Genomic DNA, 20,206 nt, shown 5'->3' with positions numbered 1-20,206 from the left:
GCCGCACCCCGCCGCTCAGAGTGATTTCCGCTGGGCCCTTTTTACGGTGCTGGTGGGGCCGCTGACCTCGGGACCGCTGGCCTGTCGGTACCTGCGCCGAAATAGCGCAGCAAAGACGCTAACCCCCATGCGGTCGGTCTCATGTCGCAATCCTGTGCACCAGGCGAACAGCTCATTTGCAACTTTCTTGCGACCTTCCCCTCCAGTGGCAGCACACAAAACTCCCTCCTACAGCATACGAACCCAACGACTGGAGGTTTGCTGACTGCATACCTCGACGAAAGGTGCCGGCGAGAAGGGAACGCAAGAAGGCTCAAAGAACAGTATTCGGGCATCTCACTGAGTTCAACAAACTCCGCTCAACCTCGCTTTCAGTAGCTATAGTCGACATGGCGTTCGAATTTCTCCCCTTCCTATCCGCCGTCTTTGGCTGGATTTACTTTCTCTGCTGGTCCGGCTCCTTCTACCCGCAGCCTCTCCTCAACTTCCACAGGAAAACTACGGCCGGTACAACGGTCGACTTTCCCTTGATCAACTGCCTAGGTAAGAACCCAGGACACCACGTAGAACATAAGAGAGACAATCTTCAAGTACAGCGCTGACACTCCGACTTTCGCAGGCTTCCTCGCCTACTTTGTCTCTAACGCCGCCTTCTACTACTCCCCCGTCGTCCGCGCCCAGTACGCCGCGCGCAACCACGGCCTCACCCCGACAGTCGCCTTCAACGACATCACCTTCGCCGCCCACGCCCTACTCCTCTCCTGCATAACCACCTCGCAGTACGTGCCCAAGCTCTGGGGCTTCACCCCCGCGCCGGGCACGAACCCTAGCCGCTTCATCTCGGGCATCGCCTCGGGCTGCATCGTGGGCGTCGCCGTTGTCGGCCTCATCGTCGCGTCCGCCCCGGGGGACGGCGACCCCGTCACGAGCTGGTGCGCCCTTGACGTCGTCTACGCCGTGTCCTACGTCAAGCTCGTCATCACCCTCATCAAGTACACCCCACAGGTCATTACAAACTACCGCAACAAGTCCACAAAGGGCTGGTCCATCTGGCAGATCCTGCTCGACTTCTCCGGCGGCCTCCTCTCTGTTGCGCAGCAGGCAATCGACTCCTACCTGCAGCGCGACTGGTCCGGCATCACCGGTAACCCTGTCAAGTTCGCGCTGGGCAATGTTTCCATGGTGTACGACTTGGTCTTCATGACCCAGCACTACATCCTCTACCGCGGCTCTGACGGCAAGGCTGACGAGAGAGATTCGCTTCTCCGTGCGGACGATGAGGAGCATCAAAGACTAGACTAGACTAGAGCAGACTCGTCATACATGTACACATATGGCTTGGAATATACTTGACATATTATCCAGTACACTAGTAGAAATTTGGAAGCCTTGAAGATCTTCTAACTCAATGCTTTGTTAGCTTTGCTCAGACGCCCAAGCTTGGCAGGTTGTCAGGTTGGCATCCTGACCACTTCTCAAGACATCTCAGTGTGAACAAAAGCCGTCTGAAGACCTTCTAGATAGTCTAAGCTGGAACTCTAGAAATTCTAAGAATTCTACCACTACGGTCTGTACCTTACACATTGTATCCATGACATGTGACCCTCTCAAAGTCGAGACGCAACGATACCAATTCACGTTACAGCAACACCAAGGAGAAACTTCTTTCAGAGGAGAAGGGAAAAAAGGCTTCTACAAGACACAAAAGGAACAAAACTGAAAAAAAAAAGTGTAAAATTGAGGAATTGCTACGAATCCCTTTGTATGCCTGCCCTTGAACGCCGTCGAGGGGATATGCAAATCTCTCAACCTCCATCTCTCTGCCGTAATCGAAGAGAAGCCTCCCTCTCACATAGCTTCTTCTTGAATGACTCGCTTTGAGAAATAGGGTGTCGTCATCGCTGTCTTTGACTCATTCTTCTAGAACTTTTGTATTCCCCAGCCGTATATGCGATTTCTTCCCATTTGTGACTCTGGGTTCTTTGTTTCTCATCCAGACAAGCATCGAGGCTCTCTCTGGCTATTCCAATCCGTTCCAAAGGCTCATGAAGAGGTGTTTTCGTTCGTCTGCATGAAGGCAGGAAGCTTCTTCCAACTCTCCTGGCTAGGGACCTTGACCTTTCCAAAGTCCTCATCAATGTCCAAGATGATCTTGAGGGCGTTGCGGCTGCGGGCAAAGGGGCTAGTGTCGAGCTTCTCCTTCAAGGTAGAGATGGCATCGCCAACACCGGTGTGGACCTTGGAGCTCTCAGGCTTGCCGGGATAGGGGATAACGTTCTGCAAAACCTCGTAGGCGGCGAGAGTGAAACCGAACTGCGGGGAAGAACGGAAGATTCTGGCAGGGCCGCCCTTGAAGAAGGCGCGGAAGCCCTCCTCCTTCCAGATAGTCTTGGCAGCATGACGGAGACCAGTGTAGGTGGCCTCGCCCTTGCGAGCCTCGACCTGAAGACGAGTCTTGATGACGTCGCAGGGGGTGGTGAGGTAGGCAGCGGGCATACCAGCAATGGCACCAGCGGTAAGCAGCTGGACAACTCCCAGCTTCTTAGTCGGAGACTCGCCAAAGAGATCCTTCTTCAAGTGGCTGTAAGTAGGGAAGTAGATGGCCGAGAAGGGAACATCACGCAACAAGCACGCGGAGGCACCCTTGTAGAGACCAACGAGACCCAAGTTGCGCACAATCCACATAGCCGACCTCTTGGGCGCGCCCTCAACAGTCTTGGCGACCTCACCCTGGACCTGGAGACGAATCTTGACAATCTCGAGGGGGTTTGTGAAGACCTGTGAAAAACAATGTTAGCTTCTGTCACTTGCTTTCAGGTAACACCAGACTGTAGTAAAAAAGAGAGTGAACTTACAACTTGGCATGCACCAGCAGTACCACCAGCAAGAATTTCATGGCCAGTCCAGATCTTGCCCTCCTTGTTGGTGAAGTATGTACGCACAATGTCGTTCACCGTCAGCTTAATGGCCTTCTCTGGCGCAACACCAATGAGCTGGGGTACAACACCCGAGTAGAGGCCTCGGGGCCCCTCGTTCCTCCACACCTTCTGGAAGCAATCGATCGAGTTCTTATACAATCTTTCTCCCGGTCTGGCGCTTCTTTGGTTCTGGAGACGGGTCTTTACAAGGTCAATGGGGTAGACCATGAACGCTCCGAAGGCACCTGCCAAACTACCGAGACCAAAGTTGTATGCGGATTCGAGAATCGATGCGAGAACAGCCTTGGAAGCTCCGGCGCTCTTGGCAAGAACTTGCGAAGCAGCATCGTCAGCCTCGTAGGCAGCGTTTCTCCATGATGGGTCGAGGACCTTGGCAAAGTCGCCGAGGCCAAGGCGACCAGAGGGCTCGTCAAGGCTGGCGAAGTGGAAGAGAATGTCGGCTTCCATGGGGGTGAAGAGGGAGAAGCGAGTGATTTTGGCGGCCTGGTTGAGGAATTCCGTCCTTGTGATCTTGCCGTCGGAACTCTTGGCGCAAGCACGGCGCACAATCAGTTCAACCAGATCAATCTCCTTAATCATGTTCTGGAAGGCGCGAACGTTGGCGTAGGAAACCTTGCTTCCAAGCGAGATGTTGCAAAGAGTCGACAGGTTCTCGAGAAGGTGGTCAGAGAGCTTGTGCTTGGAAGTCTCGCGAATAATGCGCTCAAAGTCCTCGGGGTCAATGAATCCATCGCCATCCTTGTCGAACAGCTGGAAAGCCTGGCGGATGCGCTCGCCCTGCAGACCACGCAGCATCTGGGAGAATTGGGGGTAGTCCATGTGATGGCGCTTCTTCTTGCTGCCAATGTACAACTTGGCCCATTCGCACTCCCAGTCAAAAGGAATGCTGTCGGGGCCCTTGTTTAGCTCATAGAGCTTTCGGAAGTCCTCGTACTTGACATTGCCGGTTCTATCGACGTCGAAGAGGCGGAAGGCGATCTCGTACTCGGCGTCGGGCTTGATCAGGAGGTTCTCAAAGGCGGCCCACTCGGAGAGGGTAACCTTGCCGGAACCCTTACGGTCGGCGATGCCGAAGAGAATTCCGTACTGTTCGCGCTTGATTTTGTGCTGCGGTGTTGGGTTTAGAGTCAGTAAAATGGATCGAGTGGTCGGTTCATCGGAGGGATATCGGAGCTGGGTTGTGCTCCCGCAGCAGTGACAAATTGGAAGAGCAGAAGGTGAGGTTAGAGTGAAAACCCGAACTTACGAAATCTTCATCCTCGGGCGCAACAGCCTTGGTGAACTCGTCGGGGCCCATGTAGAGCTCTCCTGACACCTCATCCTTGACAGCATTGGCAACGAATCTCGCCTTTGTCTGCGCAGACAGCTGGACGGGCTCCTCGGCGCCAAGGAGGCTCTCCTTGACAGCCTCCTTAACGGCAGCTGCTTTGCTCATCTTGGGCGGCTTCTGCAATTGAGCTTATGTGGAGGGTGGAAGGTTTGTTGGAGTGCGAGCGCACAGGAGAAATGGTTTGAGAGCTGTCGCTTCCTGGGCCCTGTGTAGGAGAAGAGGAGAAGGTGCGCTCGGTGAGGTGAGGTGACTGTGGCCCTCGAGTGGGTTGTGGGTTGAGTGGACCTGGATGCTCTTGCCGCTTGCGCGACGGAGTCTGGTGGCAGGTGCGGACGCGATGAGATTGGCCTTTAGCCGACGTGGGCCTAGCTGGAGATGGGGAAGGAGCCGTTGGCACTTGTGCTTTCCTCTCCAGTATTGGTCCTTGCTGGTCCTCTGGTATTATGCCCTGTATATTACAAGGGGGACAGATGGGAGTGGGCAGAGCAGACAAGGAGCAGAAGAAGGGGGAAGGAGCAAAGGGTAAAAGGCCAGGCCGGCAGAAAGGGGGTCCAATCTGGGGAAGTTCGTCACACACACGAAGCAGGAAAAGGCTTTCTTGCTGCAGCCGGGAACTAGTGACAATAGGCACCTTTTCTTTTTTGGGTGTTGCACGCGGCAAGAGGTAGAATGCAGGAAACTTGGAACGGCTTGTAGGTCTCAGGCTGGGAGTGATGGAACTTGACTTAGGTCCCTATGTACGGATACGGATACTTTGGACAACCTGGGTAGAGGCACCATGGGTTCCTTATGACGAAGTCAGACGGATCGCATCAGGTCAGAGACATACAGCAGAAGACAAGAGGTATCAGAGACAAGGCCAGAAACAGCGGGAGAACCTGAGTCAATTCCAAGGTTGGTGCCCGTTTTTCGGAATCGCCAGCCATCTGGCGTAATTTTTTTTTCTTCCTTGCACGCGGGAGTCAGGAACACGCGCCGGATCATTGTTGACCCCTTTGGAAACCCCTGCAGATTGGTCCGATAAGAAATCCGATAAGACACAAGCAGGGTTTATCGCCGATTGTATCCCGGGAGTAGGTAGGAACCTTGGCTGATGAAGGAGAGCGCCATCGAACATTCAACTGCCACATGCACATGCAGACACTGGACCAGCTGGGACACACATGTGCACCATTTGCGCTGCACCGTCCGCGTGCTTGCTTAAGCTCGCTCTCGGGGTTCTGACCGCCTCGGCCACGCCTGTCGTAGCTGCCGCCGTCCCGAGCCTGCGCTCTCTGCAGAGCTGTAGCCTCGAACTCTGTCCAATCTTTTTCTTTTGTCTTCCCCACCTTCTTCTACTTATTCTACTACCCTATAAGGTACTCTAGATCAGCAATAACAGGTGCCTCAGCCAATTGCCTTACAAAGTGTTGTCTTTCTCATGAACCTTCACTAACCCAGCAAAGTATGTTTGAAGCTGTTCTACGTAACCCCTACGCGAGATATGCAGTGATACGTAGAGACAGCTGCGGTAAGGTGCGGTTTGCGCAAATGGTCACGATTGGACCATCTAATCGCTTCAAAAGGGTTTAATCTGCCTTTCACTCCCACATAAAATCGGACGCGACCGGGACATTTGACACAAGTGACGGGGACCAGGATACCAGAGCCAACGAGCCCGTTCCTCCGATTACCATCGATTCGTGCGCATAAACCTCGGACAAGTGGATCCCGGACCCGCTCCGAACTTGCCGACAGCCAGACAGAAGTCCAAGAAGTTGCTGAATCTTGAAATCAACCGCGATGGGACGTGCGTTTACTGAACACACAGTCATTGAAGTGGCTGATGAAAGGTGGACCTTTGGGGTAAGACTTACCTATTCAATCCATTTAGGCACAGTCGCGTTTTTTCCCCCTCCTACCGCGGTCCTCTTGATGCATGGCAATTCTCCGTCTACAGGCATAGCGCGGACCGCGGTAGGTCTATGCGCCTCCAATCCCCCATCCTCCATCCCCAAAGACTCCAACCAAGCGTGGGGGAGGACATTGGGGGCAAATTCCCTTCACCTTGGTAAGATCTGAAGGCTATATATAGGCAGTACGATTATGTAGGTAATAAGGCCTAGGCCCAGAGAAGGATCCCTTACAGGGAGGTTCCGCGGAAGCCCAATGCCGAAGGCTCGGAGCAGTTCAGTTCATTAACTTCCCGTTCTCCGAGCCGCTCAAATCTGCTGCCGCAGTTTCACTTCGATACACGCGCACCAACGGAGTAATATGTAAGGCAGATGCCTAGGCTCTTTCCTTCCAGACTGTAAGCCGACTTCAGTCCTCCATGAAAGAGACCTGGAGCTCCCCGGGGTCCCGGCTCCCTTCGCCCTATCTGTACTCCAGCCCTGCCTTACTCGTTCAAGTTCCGAGGCTCCTCGTTCTTGCCAATGACCCATTGTCGCTTCACAAATGGACCTGTGCTGTTCCAAACGGCCGAGCGGCCCCGATGAACCCCACGCAGTCACCAAACCCCACGCCATCCCCAGCTTGCCCGCTGATGCGCACGCCGTCTCCGTCCTGCAAATACATCCTGTCTTGACCAGTGGACGTCTTCCAACCGACCTTGCCGCCCTTGGTCATCTCTAGAAGACACCCGTGCTCGTCATCGCCGGCTCCCGACACCGTCCCCGTCGCCAGAATATCGCCAGTGTTGAGATTACACCCATTGATTGTTTGCTGGGCCACTAGGTCGCGGAACGTCCAGTACATCCAGCTGAGCTGCGCCTTACACACCGTCGTAGCCCCGTCGCCAGTTACTACTTCGGCCTTCAAGGCGATATTGTAACTCGATTTCTCCTTGTTGTCCAACAAGTATGGCTGCGAGGGTATATCCTTCGGAGGAGGTTGTGTTGCAAAAGGTTCGAGTGCTTCGAGTGTGATCACTTCAACGTAGTTAGCAAGCATTCTTTCAATTTCGAGACAGAGTAGAGTCTGGCTCACCCCACGGACTGATGGACGTCCCGAATGACTTGCCATTCATCGGTCCCAGCGGACTCATCTCAAATCCTTGGATATCGCGAGCTGTCTTCCATTAGCATCGCAAGAACATCTTGCAAGGAAAATCGGGACTCACCACTCCAGTCGTTCAGCAGAACGAGACCAAATATATGCTCGTCGGCATCCGTCACAGCTACGCGGTCTCCAAGCTGCGTCGGTTTCCCAACAATGCAAGCCACCTCGAGCTCGTAATCAAGCGCTCTGGAGGGACCGAAACCAATACTGTTTCCGTCACTATATTGCCCGTACGGCCGCGTGATATTCGTCCCCGAAAGTACAATCGAAGAAGGCCGACCACTGTAGCCGATGGGCAAGTACGGTGCTGCGGGTGGCATGGAGGCCTTGCCCACGACTGCCTCTGAAGCATTCAAGAGATGTTCTTTGGAGCACGAGAAATCTGTGAAGCCGTCTACTTTGATTGGCAAGTGTAGCTGAACCTCGGCGATCGGTACGCCATGTTCAGACAGAGTCGATTCGTCGGAAAGGGTTTGTTGAATGTTCTTTCGGAGGATCCCGAGCTCGGTCTTTTCTACTGCCGCCAGGGTATTGAGGGTCGGCTTTGAGGCTGTCAGTATTCACAAGTGACTAAGAGGGACAAATGGTCAGACCTGAGACAAAGCGGACTTGATATCCGCGGAATTTGTGAGGTTTAGGTCAGAGAGGAAGACGACCGAGTCCCCTACTCTCGTGACTACGCCTTTTGCATGGTTCGCGTCACTGGCGATTCCGTACGGAATGTTGGCAAGGGAGAAATGCTCGGAGAAACTCATGCTGGCAGGGAGATTGGTATCAATGATTGGCTTTATGAAATTCGATTGGGCTCTAGAGAGGTTCTGATTGTATCGCAGCAGGCTGCATTCCTTTTACACGTGCGCGATGAAGCTCTTGGAGCTCAAATGTCTGTTTGCTAAGGTAGGTAGTTACCACCAACCTCGGCGCCCCCGCTCTCCCCCACCCCCACCGGCCCCGGATTTTAACTCCGGCCCACCAAAGGTACGTAGGAGGCTCGGATCAGGGACTCGGAGCCCAAACCAACTTGCAAACTCGGCACAGCTGATGATGGAGAGTAAGACACTCCGGCATTAGAACTCCGCACCTGGCTTCAATTTTCTCTACTTCTAAGGAATTACGGGTAGAGTGACATAGTTCTCAAGGCCTTGGCCGAAATGAATATTGTTCAATCCAGAGAATTTGGATGCAGGCCTGAATAGTGGAGTTGTTAGTCTAAAGTCCTTGGGGAAAGAATTGAGCAAATTCGAACTTACCGGTCAACTTCTGAGCAGTGCTGGAAAATTCCGCTGCCCTGGGTGTCGCCGCTGCTAACCTCGAAGACGATCTTGCCGCCCTTGTCGACAACGACATTTGTCGGCCAGACCTCGATGTCTACGCCGTAGACCTCTCCAGCCTTGACTGGCAGGACGTCTGTGGAGAGGTACTCTCTATGCGGCAGCCAGGACTTGTGCTTGGGGCTCTCGTCGTGCACCTTGCGATTGCTCACTCTCAGCCAGCCCTTGACGAGCGGCACGGGGTCGCCAGCTGTTCCGGTGTAAAAGACTTCCTGGCCCGATGGGTCGATGTGGCGCAGGGTCACGAAGAGGTCGATATCGGTTTCATTTTCCGAGTTGTCGGGCGTCACCGAGACGTTGAGATGGGCCGTGACGTGGCCTGTGATCTCCGTCTCTTGCTCAAAGGGAGCGGACGTGAAGGAAACAACTTGAGGGTTCTCCAGGGAACCCAAAGCCTTATACGAGACAGTCTTGGAATCCTGGCCAGAGCCATTTGTCGTTAGACCAAGGTCAGGCGTCAGATAGAAGTTGGTGTAATCTGTTCGCGGAATTGGCCAAGCAGCTTCCTCTCTCTTGGGATACGCCTTCTCCTTCTCGGCGTCGTTGAATCCGACGTTGCCCTTTCGCAGAGTAAGCGTCACGGGAGGCACCTTGCCAGGCGTGCTCCAGCCGACTCTATCTTCACCCTTCAAGAATGCATCGAGGAAACTCTTTTGTAGCTCCACTTCCTCGGGGTAGTAAAATGGGAGATCGTGACGGCCAGTGATGAAGCGCAAATACTTGAGCTGGGAGCCTGCTCCGAGGTATCCCTGCACGTTGCCTCTCAGGTGAAGAAGGATGCCACCCCAGTTGGCTACGCTCAGAACAGGAACCTCAATGTCCTCGAGCTTGTATTCTTTGCTTGCGTAGTAGTCATCGTCGCGGAAGCGGTTAGCTTCGTTGTCTTTCGTCTGATCTTGGCGGTTGGCTACCAGGACGTCTTCTGGCAGGTCACCCTCAATGGTGTCCTCCTGACCTCTGGCTCCAGGACCATCTGGAGGGAAGTCCAGCTTGGATCTATCTTTCCTGCCATATTGATTGACCAGTACCTGGCGGTTCCACCAGAAGCCGATAAACTTATTGGAGTGGATGCCGCCGTGACGGCAGCGGTCGCGGTAGTAGTCGGACATACCCTCCCAAGGGATGATAGCCGCGAGACCTTTGGGCCGCCGAGCGGCAACGCGCCATTGAGAACCTGGGAGTAGTAGGTGAGTAAGCGGTCTCGGCTAATAGTTTGAGAAGAGGAACAACGCACCAGCGTAATACGAAATACCCAACAGACCGACCTTGCCGTTAGACCAGGGCTGATCTGCAGCCCACTCAACCACGTCAAAGAAGCACTCGCTCGTGCCACGGCTCATGGTATCCAACAGTCCTGGGCTCTGGCCCAGTCCTCGCTCGTCGGCTCGAACGATAGCATATCCCTGGCTCGTCCAGAAGACCGGATCGGGCGTCTCCCAGGCCGAGTATTTGGATCTCTGGTCTGGAGCAACCTCGCTGAACGACTTGGGATAGAACTTGACATAGGGGATATCTTTGCCATATGGTCCGTAAGTCACCAGCACAGGGTAACGTGCGGCCTTATCCGAAGTGAGCGGAAGGTAGACGTTCGCGCGAATGGGGAGCGGGGAGTCTTTGAGCGGGATGGAGACGTTCTTCATAAAGGTGAGGCCATTCTCCTGGTCCTCGGTGACCTCGAGCAGGTCTTTGATGGGAGGGGTCTTGACAGACATGGTGATTGGAGCTAAATGTTTGCCTATATGTCTCAGGCTGGGGGTGATTGGCGTTCAGTCGAAGGAGATGTCAAGTCTTGGAGGGGCGTTCCTTGGTTTTATTGCAATGGGGTGGGCGGGACTGGGCACTTGAACTCTTTCACCGAGGATGAGATGAATGGAGCGGATGATGCAAGATGCTTCAATGATCGGACCCCTCCTCCCACACATCAACCTACTTCGGGTGGTACTCACTCTGCCTCTACTCCTCATCGCTGCCGCCGCCGCCTCCGTGTATGGCGTTTGTTGCGCACGGGCGGAACGGTGGGGGAGGGGCTGACCCCAACGAGCGGAGCCAGCACGGTATTGTTTCTACCCCGTCTCGGTACGGACTATTCGTATTATGATCCCTTGGGTACCTTACGGTAAGGCAAATGAGACGATACTCGTCGCAAACACCAGATTCCCTGCCCCAGGCCACCACACGATGGAGTCAACCAAAGGAGAGATTTGGAGGTTTACGATATCTTGCAGACATAGAAAATGGATTGCTGTCATTGAATGTATTGAACACAGAGTAGATGCCATCCGCCACCACCATGCCTCTAAGGCGACACTATTCACTGAAAATTTCACAACCAGCGCATCAAAACTCACCACCGACCTTGAACCTGAAAATATCCTTATTCACTCTTCCACCCGTCGACCTCCAGAGCCAGTTGGTAACCTGATGGACTCATGTCAGCATGCTCACCTTCACCCATTTTGCATGCGCCGCGAACGACGATTGCACATTTCACTCACCCCTTGAAGCCAACACCCATTCAACATGACAAACACAAAAGCCGACTCGATGCCATTTGACCCCCATGGCCTGTCTGCTATATCCATATTCGTGTTCGCCGGCCTGTATGGAGGGACCTGGCGGTGCTGGTCGTACCACCCGGGCGGGTTCACTGCTGCTGGCGATGGAGCATCCGCATTGCCTCTCGCAAAGGCTTCCTCAACGCCTCCGGTGAGACGAATCTGATAGTCGTGGAGGTAGTCTCGTTGGATCGTCGTCGTGACGGGGTTCTCTGTGACAGTTGCCGACATGATGACCTTGCTTATTGTCTTTGCGTATGTGTGTGGTGAGATGATGAACAAGCGAAATCAATTGAAACTTAGACAACTTCGACAAGAAATGGTAGAGATGGCCTAGGAGAATTGGAGACGCCTATCTCAGAAATTCGACACGAGGAGGCAGGGCACCGCTTCAATATGCCGACCGTCGACCCGTCCCTTCCCAAGGACCCGCGCCACCCGATCAACCTTACCATGAACCTGCGGATACGCCTGCGTCGGAAGTGCGGAGAGAACCAATAAGACCTGTGGCAAGCGTCGGTTTGGAGGCTGCCGCCTACCAGATCCTAGTCAACCCGCAAGCAACGAATGTCGAGAAACGACCAGCACCCCTGTCCTCCACATTCCGCCCCTCCAACAAGCCGGGGCCTAGCTCAAACGAAGGTTACGGTCCGCGGACAGATGTTTGAGCTTGCCGAGTTCATCGGATCTGCCCATGAATCCGATATGAGCTTGTGTATAGCGAGCTCAGGTCTTGTAGATAGCACATTATTCCATCGTCGCAACTTCAACTTTTCGTTGCAATCGAGTCGCTCTACTCTTCACCTGTCAACGAGTGCTTGTCCTCCTCCCGAACTTCTCCAAAACATCACCGCAATGAATCCTGCTGTAGAGAAGTTGCTCGTAACGCTCGTCGACGGGCGCGCCGAAGTCATTCGCTTCCGCCAGGATAACCTCATCAGCCTCCACAACGAGCTGCGCAAAGAGTCCGCGGCCCTGACTGCCGCTCAGGAGAAGGATACCGGCGCATCAAAGACAGAGATCGAGGCCGAGCACTTCCTCGCACTGGAAGCTGTGCGACATTTCTACGAGTCTCTAAACTTCTCGAAGGATATTGAGGCCGAGTATCTGGTTGCTCATGGCAAGGATAACACGAGCAGAAGGACCGGTGCCGGACTGGTGATCATTCGGCCGACCACTTACACCAGGCTCTTCTCTATTCTGAGTCCACTTGCTGCGGCCCTGGCTGCCGGCTCTGTTGTTGTTCTCGAGGTACGCCTGATAATTTGCAACATTGGCTCACCTGTATCAGAAGCTGACAGGAAGGCCTACAGCTCGAAGATACGTTGTCGCAGCTAGATTCCGTCCTCCGCAACGTCCTTACGCGTGCCCTCAATCAGAATGCCTTCTGCATCGCCAAGAAGATCACAGACGAAACATTACTGTCACAGGCAATTCTAGTAGATCAAACCAACACAGCGACCCCGAACGCTAGTCGCGCAAACCATCTCATTTCCGCCAATGGCGCACGCACCGTTGCTATAGTTGACCGAACAGCGGACATTGAGGCCGCTGCCAAGGCTATCACGGCGGCGCGCTTCAGCTTCGGCGGTCAGTCGCCTTATGCGCCAGACTTAGTTCTCGTGAATGAGTTCGTGAAGAAGGAGTTCTTTGAGGCGTGCTCAAAGTATGCCTCGCTCGCGTTTGCCCGTGAGACTACAGTAAAGCGTGCGAGTGACAGCGCCAGCGACGAAACGAGGAAGGCAGTACAGGAGGCTGAGGACAAGAGACTTGCCTCGAGCTTTGGGTCCAAGGACTTCAAGCTGGTTGATATACAAGACAGGTAAGTTGGGATCTCACTCACTTGTAGTTGACGAAGATGCTGATTCAATCAGGAATGCCTCCCTCTTGAACATCAAGATCAGTGGGCGCTTTCTGCCTATCACGACCTCTTCTGGTCTTGTAGACTCTATTTACACTCATGAATTCGAGTGAGCTAAAACTCATCGGTCACATCAAGACTTTTTTGCTGATTTGACTAGGAACCCTCTCTTAGCCGCCTATCTCTTCGCCAGCCCTGATGCAGCAAAGTACCTCTCCCAATTTCTCCCCGCCCACGTCTCCGTCATCAACCAGATCCCCTCGAACCTCCTCCTCGGCCCGGCAGCACCGCTCTCCCACGACGTAGCCTTTGAATTCCGCTACAGTAGAGAAATGTTCTCCGTTGCCCGGCCGCATTTCGTCGAGAAGCCCGTCGGCGCGCTCGCGAAACTGGAGCAGCTCCTCACCAGCTCTGGCGCCATCACCGCCCAGAATCTGCATGCCCTGGCTGTCGCACCGCTGCGCCCGACCAACCAGCCAGGCAATAGCAGACTGGGTTTCTTCGAGCAAGGGTTCGTGCTGGGTGCCGGTCTAATCATGAGCGTTGTACTTCCGAGTCTTGCATACGGCACATGGATTGGCGGAAGGCGGGTATTTGATTATGCGCTGAAACTGAGGGGTTAAACTATCGTCCTACGCCGGAGGACAGTCGCAAATCTCAATATGTATCATACCATATCATATCATGTACCTCTAGTTTACATGCATGCTACTCGATCACACTCGTCTTTTCCATAAAACTCTTCTCGGCATATTACGAGCGGTCGACAGATCAGGCTATTGAATCATCTCATTCCCGGACTCATGCCGCTTAGTAATTCGCCGCAAATACGATTAGGGAAACCAAGAAGTGCCATTGAGGAATTCAACAGTTGGAAAACAGACTGAGGTTGAACCCTGTCACGCCTGTCAGAGTCCCGAACACACCACTTGCCTACCTTTACCTTAGCAAACAATATTCGGCAACTTTCCCCGGCTCGGGTTCGGCTCGGGAAGTGGAGAGACTCCTAAGTGCCCGCCCCGGCCCCATCGGCCCCAGCTTTACCCCAGGTCTTGGTCCCGCTGATTCTCCGACACTCCAGCGCCAACACCACCTACTCCAAGCTCGGGCAGGCCACCCAGGCGTCCTCGACAATGGAACGTTTTATCGTCCTCAGACCAGTTTCCGTAAATGGGGCCGTTCGAATCGACTTCCTAACGAACTTTGGCGGCAAAACCTATCCTCCACCAGGCGATTCCTTACACAGGCAAAAGATAACCATCTCAGTGTCTTAAGTCTCATCAGCTTCCGAGTGCTAAGAAGGCGGCTTTCGACCGTTGCTCATCTTCGTGACCCATACTCTGCTGCGTAGACATCCAATTACTCGCTTGCCTTACTTCGATCAGCTCAGACGGACGAGTTGAGAACCCAGATAGCAATCAGATCATGGCGGTGGGATCCAAAGATGAGGGGCCAATGAACCCCGTTTTCCTGTTCGCGCATGGATCAACAATGATGCTCGGCGAGGAGAGCAACTCGGCCACGTACTGGAAGAAGTGCGGCGATGAAGCCCTCGCCCAGGGTATCGAACACATTGTCATGATGGTAAGTAGGCTCCTCTCCCTACCATCTCATATCTCATGGAAGCAACTCAACTCACAACGACCACCAGGGAGCCCACTGGGCCACAAACGCCCCCGGTGAGGTCCTCATCTCAGCCCACCCAACGCCCGCAAAGTCACCAGTCGCCTACGTTAACCCTGAGAAATACCACCCCTACAAACTGAACCCAGACCTCGACTACATCCCCACGATCCAGCAGCACCTCGCCGCCGCCGGAATCCCCGCCAAGACAGACCCGACCTTTGACTGGATCCACGACACCTACCTCGTCCTCATCCGCATGTTCCCCGCCGGCTGCCCGCCGACGACGCTCATCTCCATGAACGACTTCTATGACCCGCACTTCCACGTCGCAGTCGGCGCCGCCCTGCGGCCCCTGAGAGCCGCCAAGCACAAGACGCTCTTCATCGGCTCTGGCGGCTCCGTCCACAACCTCTACCGGAACAACTGGGCGCCCATGCTCAAGTTCCGCGACAACTTTGCCCAGCCTACGCCCCCGGAGCCCTGGGCGCTGGACTTCCGCCAGGAGGTCATTGACGCCTTTTGTCCCGCGTACGAGGAGGACGTCCCCACCGACCAGGCCGTCTACGGCAAGGCCATCCGCGGCAAGAAGCCGTGCGGCGGGCCGCTCTTGAGGCGCAAGGTAACGAGTTTGATGAAGCATCCCATGTACCGCGAGGCGCATGCTACGGATGATCATTTCATGGCCACCATGTTCATCGGAGGCTTGTGCGGAGACCGGAGAGACGTGGCGATGAAGGCTGAGATGGGGGCCGAGGATTGGGAGCTTACAAATATGTGCAACTCACAGTTCATTATTGGTAGCTGGCCGGAGGCCAAATGAACGAACCAAGAAGTGGATGAATTTGGGAAATACTTTTTGATGGTATCTGATACAATATGCAGTACTATTCTATGAGGCCAAGGCCTCGTCAAGAGAACATGCCCCCCGTGCTAAGATAGGTTCACTAAGATAGGTCCATGTTGTCCCATTGAAAATCGTCACCAGCACCGAGGCCACTGAAGAGGTCGTCGGCACCGAGATCCAGTGACCCTCCACCATTGTTCGATGAGCCCCCGAGACCAAGATCACCGCCAACACCTCCTAGGCCCAGATCGAGACTGACGTTGTCCACAGACATCCCGTCGCCTTGCGCAACATTGGCAGCCGCGGCAGCCATGGCATCATCGAGTGAGCCTGCGCCAGCGTCTAAGCTCAGACCGAGATCAGTCTGCAGCATGGTGTCTGCTTGGATGACCTCAGCCTGGGATACGGCCATCTGAGTCTCTACCTTGCGGTACAGCCTCACAACAATCTCGGCAAGGTTCATGTCGACCTTCTGCAGCTTTTTACACTCCTCGGCATCTGACTTCAGAACCTCTCGCAGAGTAAGCTTCCTCTGGATGGGAGCCGGTACATTGCCTGAATTGTCGATAAAGTTGATCGGGTTCGACGGCGTGTTCACCACGTCGGGCGCGCAGACTAATGCTGTTGCCACATCGTAAATGATGCTCCCGCTGCCCGTTTCTGTTTGTTGTCTGATGTCTTCGTAAAGGAGCTGCAGTAAACGTTTTGCACCAAGAAGTTTCATCGCCACCAACATCTGTCGATGGGTGTACGCGGGAGGCATCCTGTCCATTGTTGGGTGAATGCTCCACTGCACCAATTGCTGTAGCGTCTGTCGGATAGAATTAGAGAATCCTCCCATTGACCAAGCGTCCAGTTCTTGGTGGTCGGCGGCTCCCGTTCTTCTGGAGAGTGGGATACTATCTTTGATTGCTTTTAAAAGCGGTTCAACCTCTTGGCTCTTTGGGTCTGATCGTTGGTATGCCCTGAGGGAATGCTCCAGCGGCTTAGCAACTATGTTCATCACGGAAGAGAGCATGGCTTGCGCTTCATTGGACATAGATGTTGGTGCCAAAACAGAGTTGAGTACCCTGACAATCGCCTTTTGGCAGTCAGGACGCTCAACCCACAATGAGTTGGCAAGAGACGTGATGGCAACGACGAGGGATGGCAGAAGGAACGTATCGACAAGATCTGTAAACATGTCAGCGCAACTCTTAGTCAGACTTCCCAAAGCTCCTACATTCAATGCCTCCTCTGAGGCTCTCTTCGGCCAAGTGTCCTGTACTGAACGCTAGAACGATGTTGTGAAACAGAGTCGACACTAGTAAGTAGAAGTCCTGAGGCGGGCAGGACGACATCAGCTCATCGCCTAGTCCGCCCGCTTCCGAGTCAAAGAGGCCGTGAATCCACCCATCCAGATGGCCCTTTTCTTGGTCTGATAACTCTTCCAAAGACCGACTTTGGTGGCCGTGGCCGAGCAGTCTTGCCACAAAAGAGTCAGAGGATATGATCCCCATATCTGATGCCGAAAGACCGTAACGAAATGCGAAAGCCATAACGAGAAGCAGAATTGAGCCAAACTCCTCGTACACGGGTTGATACTCTCCTTGGTCCTCATCGTACTTCCAGTTGTCCAGAAGGTCGCACAAAGGATGAAGAATCGTTGCAGGTTTCTCGAACATCAGCATGACATCAAGAGACAATGGCTTCTGCGCCAACTGACTGCATAATAGTTTCAGGGACATTGTCTCCTTATTCCTGCAAAGCTGCCCCATTACCTGCTAAAGGTCAGCATTAGCCTGCGTTGATAAGTACGGAAGACTGACTTCTGTCAAAGCTTGGCACACGGCGCCGGCGTTTCCTTCTTTGCTGTCTAACTCCCCAATCAGAGCCTGCATTCTCTCCGGATCTGCAAGGCATTCTGCGACAAGATTTTCTTTGACGTATCTCCCGCTTGCTGGAAGGGATGAATAGGGTGTTTCTCCAAGGAGAGTTTCAATACTGCTTTCCCGCAATAGGCCGTGGAGACAACAAGCCCAGCAAAAGTCTTCCCGAACTGAGTCTGTGAAGGGATTGTTACTTCTGGTTTCATCGAACATTGATGATAGTGTGGGAAAGGTGGTCGTGTCGACGCGGCTGAGAGCTTCCGTGATGCAGTATTCTGCATTCACTGGGCCGTACATATGCTTGCTCAGACTTTCAATCAGAATCGGTAATTTATTCATGAGAAATGAGCGCAATAGATGTGCCGCTTGTTTCCCTTCATTGCGGGAGGCGGCATTGGCCAGTATGTCGAACGAGACCAGGATGAGGTCAACAGTTGTTGATTGTACATCGCCCTGCGGATGTCAGTTGGTGTGCGCGTTGTGTCTGCATAGACCAAAAAAAGTCATACCTGGTATCTATTGTTCAAGTAGTTGAAGATGGCTAGATCATCGATCAATGGCCGGCCAACTAGCTATTGCGCTTCCTGTCAGCACCTCCCCCAGAGCGCAGCTTCAATTATCTTACTGCAGCATTCAAGTATATGTAAAGACCAGCCCTAGAGTTGACTATCGGTAGCTCAGACACTACAAAGTTCTCCAATGCTACCGTGGAGTCAAACAAGTCCTCGATCTCGGCATTCGACTTGTTCTTCTGCTCGTCGACTGGCTCAAAGCCTGCTAGCGTACTCGTCCGGAACATATCGAGACGGGTCGCGATAGGGCCAGCACTTTGCATGATGGTTGGGACGAAGTTGGCGAGGCTTTCGGACAATGCCTTTCTGATTTCTTATTCAAGATTAGCTAACGCGAAGTCATTGCAGCAGTACCTAAGCACCTACCTTGGGCTTCGGGTTTACTCAAAGCCTTGAGAACAACCTGATTTTCGCACACCCCGAGAAGCAAAGCTACGAATGCGGCACGCGCCGATTCCATCTCTTCTCTTACCTGGCTACTGTGAAGCTGCCCCATGACATCGACCGTGAAGGCTGTGGCGGCGTCGGTGAAGAGCGCAATCCATTTGGCCATGACGTTGGCGATCTCAAGACCCGTCCCTGTGTTTTGTATTGCGGTCCCTTGCGCTACAGACTTGGTGAGCCTGTAGAACATGACCTCCTCGGCCGCATACGAGCTCTCCCATCGTGGGAAGCTTGTTGTCTGGTTTTCGACATTGGGCAATTGTCCAGCTTCTCGGGAGTGGCCACGAGAGGTCGAATACTTGTACAAAGCTTTAAGAATCGAAGGCGTATCGATATAGTTCAGTCTAGAGAGGACCTGGAGGTAGCGTGGGACTCGAGGGTCGAGGCTCTCGTGATTGTGAGGTTGCGGTCGTAAGAAGAGATCGGCGACGGCAACTGGCGGCAACGGATGCTTTGCTTGGAGAAACGGAACATAGGATTCGAACTTCTCGGGATCTATGCGGTGAGCCAGACTCTTGGCTATGAATTCGGACCATTGCTCAAGTGCGGCGCGCTGAACGCCTCGTATTACGCGACCGTCCATGTTGGCGATGCTGGCAATAAAGTTGCGGGCTGATTCGAGGTTGTCGCTGTCGTGGAGTAAGACGCTAGGCGGATTAAGCCGGGCTCTTTGATCTCGCCCTGGCCGTTTGTACGAGCATACTTCTACGCTCGCTTTAGTAGATGCGCAGCTGGGAAAGCATAAGTAGTTGCGGCAGTGATGTGTTCTAGGAAGGTCGGGGCGCATGCGCGACTCTGTACTGGGAGAGGATAGGTAGTATGAGTTTCTTGATGTTTGGTCGCGCTGCCGTTCGCTAACGCAACTTCCATCATCTTATCCACTGCGGAGTGTATCCGCACCTCGGAGGCCCATGGCAAGATAACGCACAGGGTACTTAGGTACCTAAGCATGCTGAGGCAACTTTCGTAGGTCACCAGGAACGGATACCCTAGATGCCACTAATGCATTCCCTGCATCTTTCTGAACATGGTGATTGACCACGGATCACATACCTGGGCCCAAGTCTCATTATTGGAACTACCTTCTCTTGCCCGAATGGCAACTATGTGGCATGCATACGAGGACATTTCAACAATCACAATACGCTCATCGGGTCAGTTAGCATGTGATGCTCTCACAATTCATGAATTTGACGTTGATTTCCACTACTGCCCGCTATTGCAGAAAGTTAACTATGAACGCTGTGAGCCAGTTACCACTTGGTTCTGGGGAGCATTTCATGTGGCTCTCAGGCCTGTCTCTCGAGTTGAGATGCACTAGCATCAATCAGCTCGTCTCCTACAGGTGCAGTTTCTGCGGCGAGATGTTGCGCCAATGTGGCCAGTCTCTCCCACGGTGCACACAAGTCCGCCTGAGTGGCCAGATTTGACTTTCATGACGAACCAGATCCCGACCTACAGCTCTGAAGCGGCGAGGCGGCAGACCTGTCACCCGTGCCAACTGAGCCTCGTCATTCGTTCCTTGGCCCGTGTCCACCGCCTTTTCTCTTCCTCTCCTAGGCTGGAGCTTTGAAGCTACCAAAGGACCTGTCTTCTCCTCACCGGGAATGTCTTTCAATCGTTTCCATCAAGCCATATTAGAGAACGCCGATTGCACGTGTTGTGTGTATGTGTGGGGGGTGTTGTAAAACTGTCAGCCTAGCAAGATGCATAATGCGTCGCTGACAAAAAGGGCATGGGTGACGGTGGGTGCTGTGGATTGGGGAATATGGGGTTGACGGGATGTTGATCCAATGT

The 20,206-nt window shown here is 53.6% G+C and overlaps 8 protein-coding genes across 8 annotated transcripts; 4 read left to right on the top strand and 4 right to left on the bottom strand.

The window, feature by feature from the left end:
* Nucleotides 1-389: 389 nt before the first annotated feature.
* On the top strand, nt 390-1,302 carry CABS01_12240 (lysosomal cystine transporter; the record flags this gene model as incomplete). Its single annotated transcript, XM_060545594.1, has 2 exons — nt 390-543; nt 620-1,302. 2 exons carry the CDS (start codon nt 390-392, stop codon nt 1,300-1,302), a joined length of 837 nt encoding a protein of 278 aa, XP_060396767.1.
* A 741-nt stretch (nt 1,303-2,043) lies between these two features.
* CABS01_12239 (uncharacterized protein) lies at nt 2,044-4,374 on the bottom strand (the record flags this gene model as incomplete). The annotated part of the gene is made up of 3 exons (XM_060545593.1): nt 2,044-2,778; nt 2,856-4,046; nt 4,186-4,374. 3 exons carry the CDS (start codon nt 4,372-4,374, stop codon nt 2,044-2,046), a joined length of 2,115 nt encoding a protein of 704 aa, XP_060396766.1.
* A 365-nt stretch (nt 4,375-4,739) lies between these two features.
* CABS01_12238 (uncharacterized protein) lies at nt 4,740-4,937 on the top strand (the record flags this gene model as incomplete). The annotated part of the gene is made up of 1 exon (XM_060545592.1): nt 4,740-4,937. One exon carries the CDS (start codon nt 4,740-4,742, stop codon nt 4,935-4,937), a length of 198 nt encoding a protein of 65 aa, XP_060396765.1.
* Nucleotides 4,938-6,699: 1,762 nt separating this feature from the next.
* Nucleotides 6,700-10,351, bottom strand: CABS01_12237 (X-Pro dipeptidyl-peptidase C-terminal non-catalytic domain-containing protein; the record flags this gene model as incomplete). The annotated part of the gene is made up of 6 exons (XM_060545591.1): nt 6,700-7,178; nt 7,237-7,317; nt 7,370-7,850; nt 7,902-8,064; nt 8,559-9,813; nt 9,874-10,351. 6 exons carry the CDS (start codon nt 10,349-10,351, stop codon nt 6,700-6,702), a joined length of 2,937 nt encoding a protein of 978 aa, XP_060396764.1.
* Nucleotides 10,352-10,976: 625 nt separating this feature from the next.
* On the bottom strand, nt 10,977-11,425 carry CABS01_12236 (uncharacterized protein; the record flags this gene model as incomplete). The annotated part of the gene is made up of 2 exons (XM_060545590.1): nt 10,977-11,057; nt 11,135-11,425. The coding sequence occupies 2 exons, from the start codon at nt 11,423-11,425 to the stop codon at nt 10,977-10,979; spliced, it is 372 nt and encodes a 123-aa protein (XP_060396763.1).
* A 624-nt stretch (nt 11,426-12,049) lies between these two features.
* On the top strand, nt 12,050-13,678 carry CABS01_12235 (uncharacterized protein; the record flags this gene model as incomplete). The annotated part of the gene is made up of 4 exons (XM_060545589.1): nt 12,050-12,445; nt 12,508-13,016; nt 13,069-13,164; nt 13,216-13,678. 4 exons carry the CDS (start codon nt 12,050-12,052, stop codon nt 13,676-13,678), a joined length of 1,464 nt encoding a protein of 487 aa, XP_060396762.1.
* Nucleotides 13,679-14,480: 802 nt separating this feature from the next.
* Nucleotides 14,481-15,501, top strand: CABS01_12234 (uncharacterized protein; the record flags this gene model as incomplete). The annotated part of the gene is made up of 2 exons (XM_060545588.1): nt 14,481-14,639; nt 14,707-15,501. The coding sequence occupies 2 exons, from the start codon at nt 14,481-14,483 to the stop codon at nt 15,499-15,501; spliced, it is 954 nt and encodes a 317-aa protein (XP_060396761.1).
* A 124-nt stretch (nt 15,502-15,625) lies between these two features.
* Nucleotides 15,626-18,992, bottom strand: CABS01_12233 (mediator complex subunit Med5; the record flags this gene model as incomplete). Its single annotated transcript, XM_060545587.1, has 6 exons — nt 15,626-16,698; nt 16,748-17,285; nt 17,334-17,846; nt 17,903-17,965; nt 18,019-18,278; nt 18,332-18,992. 6 exons carry the CDS (start codon nt 18,990-18,992, stop codon nt 15,626-15,628), a joined length of 3,108 nt encoding a protein of 1,035 aa, XP_060396760.1.
* Nucleotides 18,993-20,206: the final 1,214 nt, after the last annotated feature.

This window comes from Colletotrichum abscissum (assembly GCF_030869225.1).
Source record: "Colletotrichum abscissum strain IMI 504890 chromosome Unknown Scaffold_36.1, whole genome shotgun sequence".
In the NCBI taxonomy this organism is placed as follows: Eukaryota; Fungi; Ascomycota; class Sordariomycetes; order Glomerellales; family Glomerellaceae; genus Colletotrichum; species Colletotrichum abscissum.
This window is presented reverse-complemented; position numbering and strand designations above follow the sequence as displayed.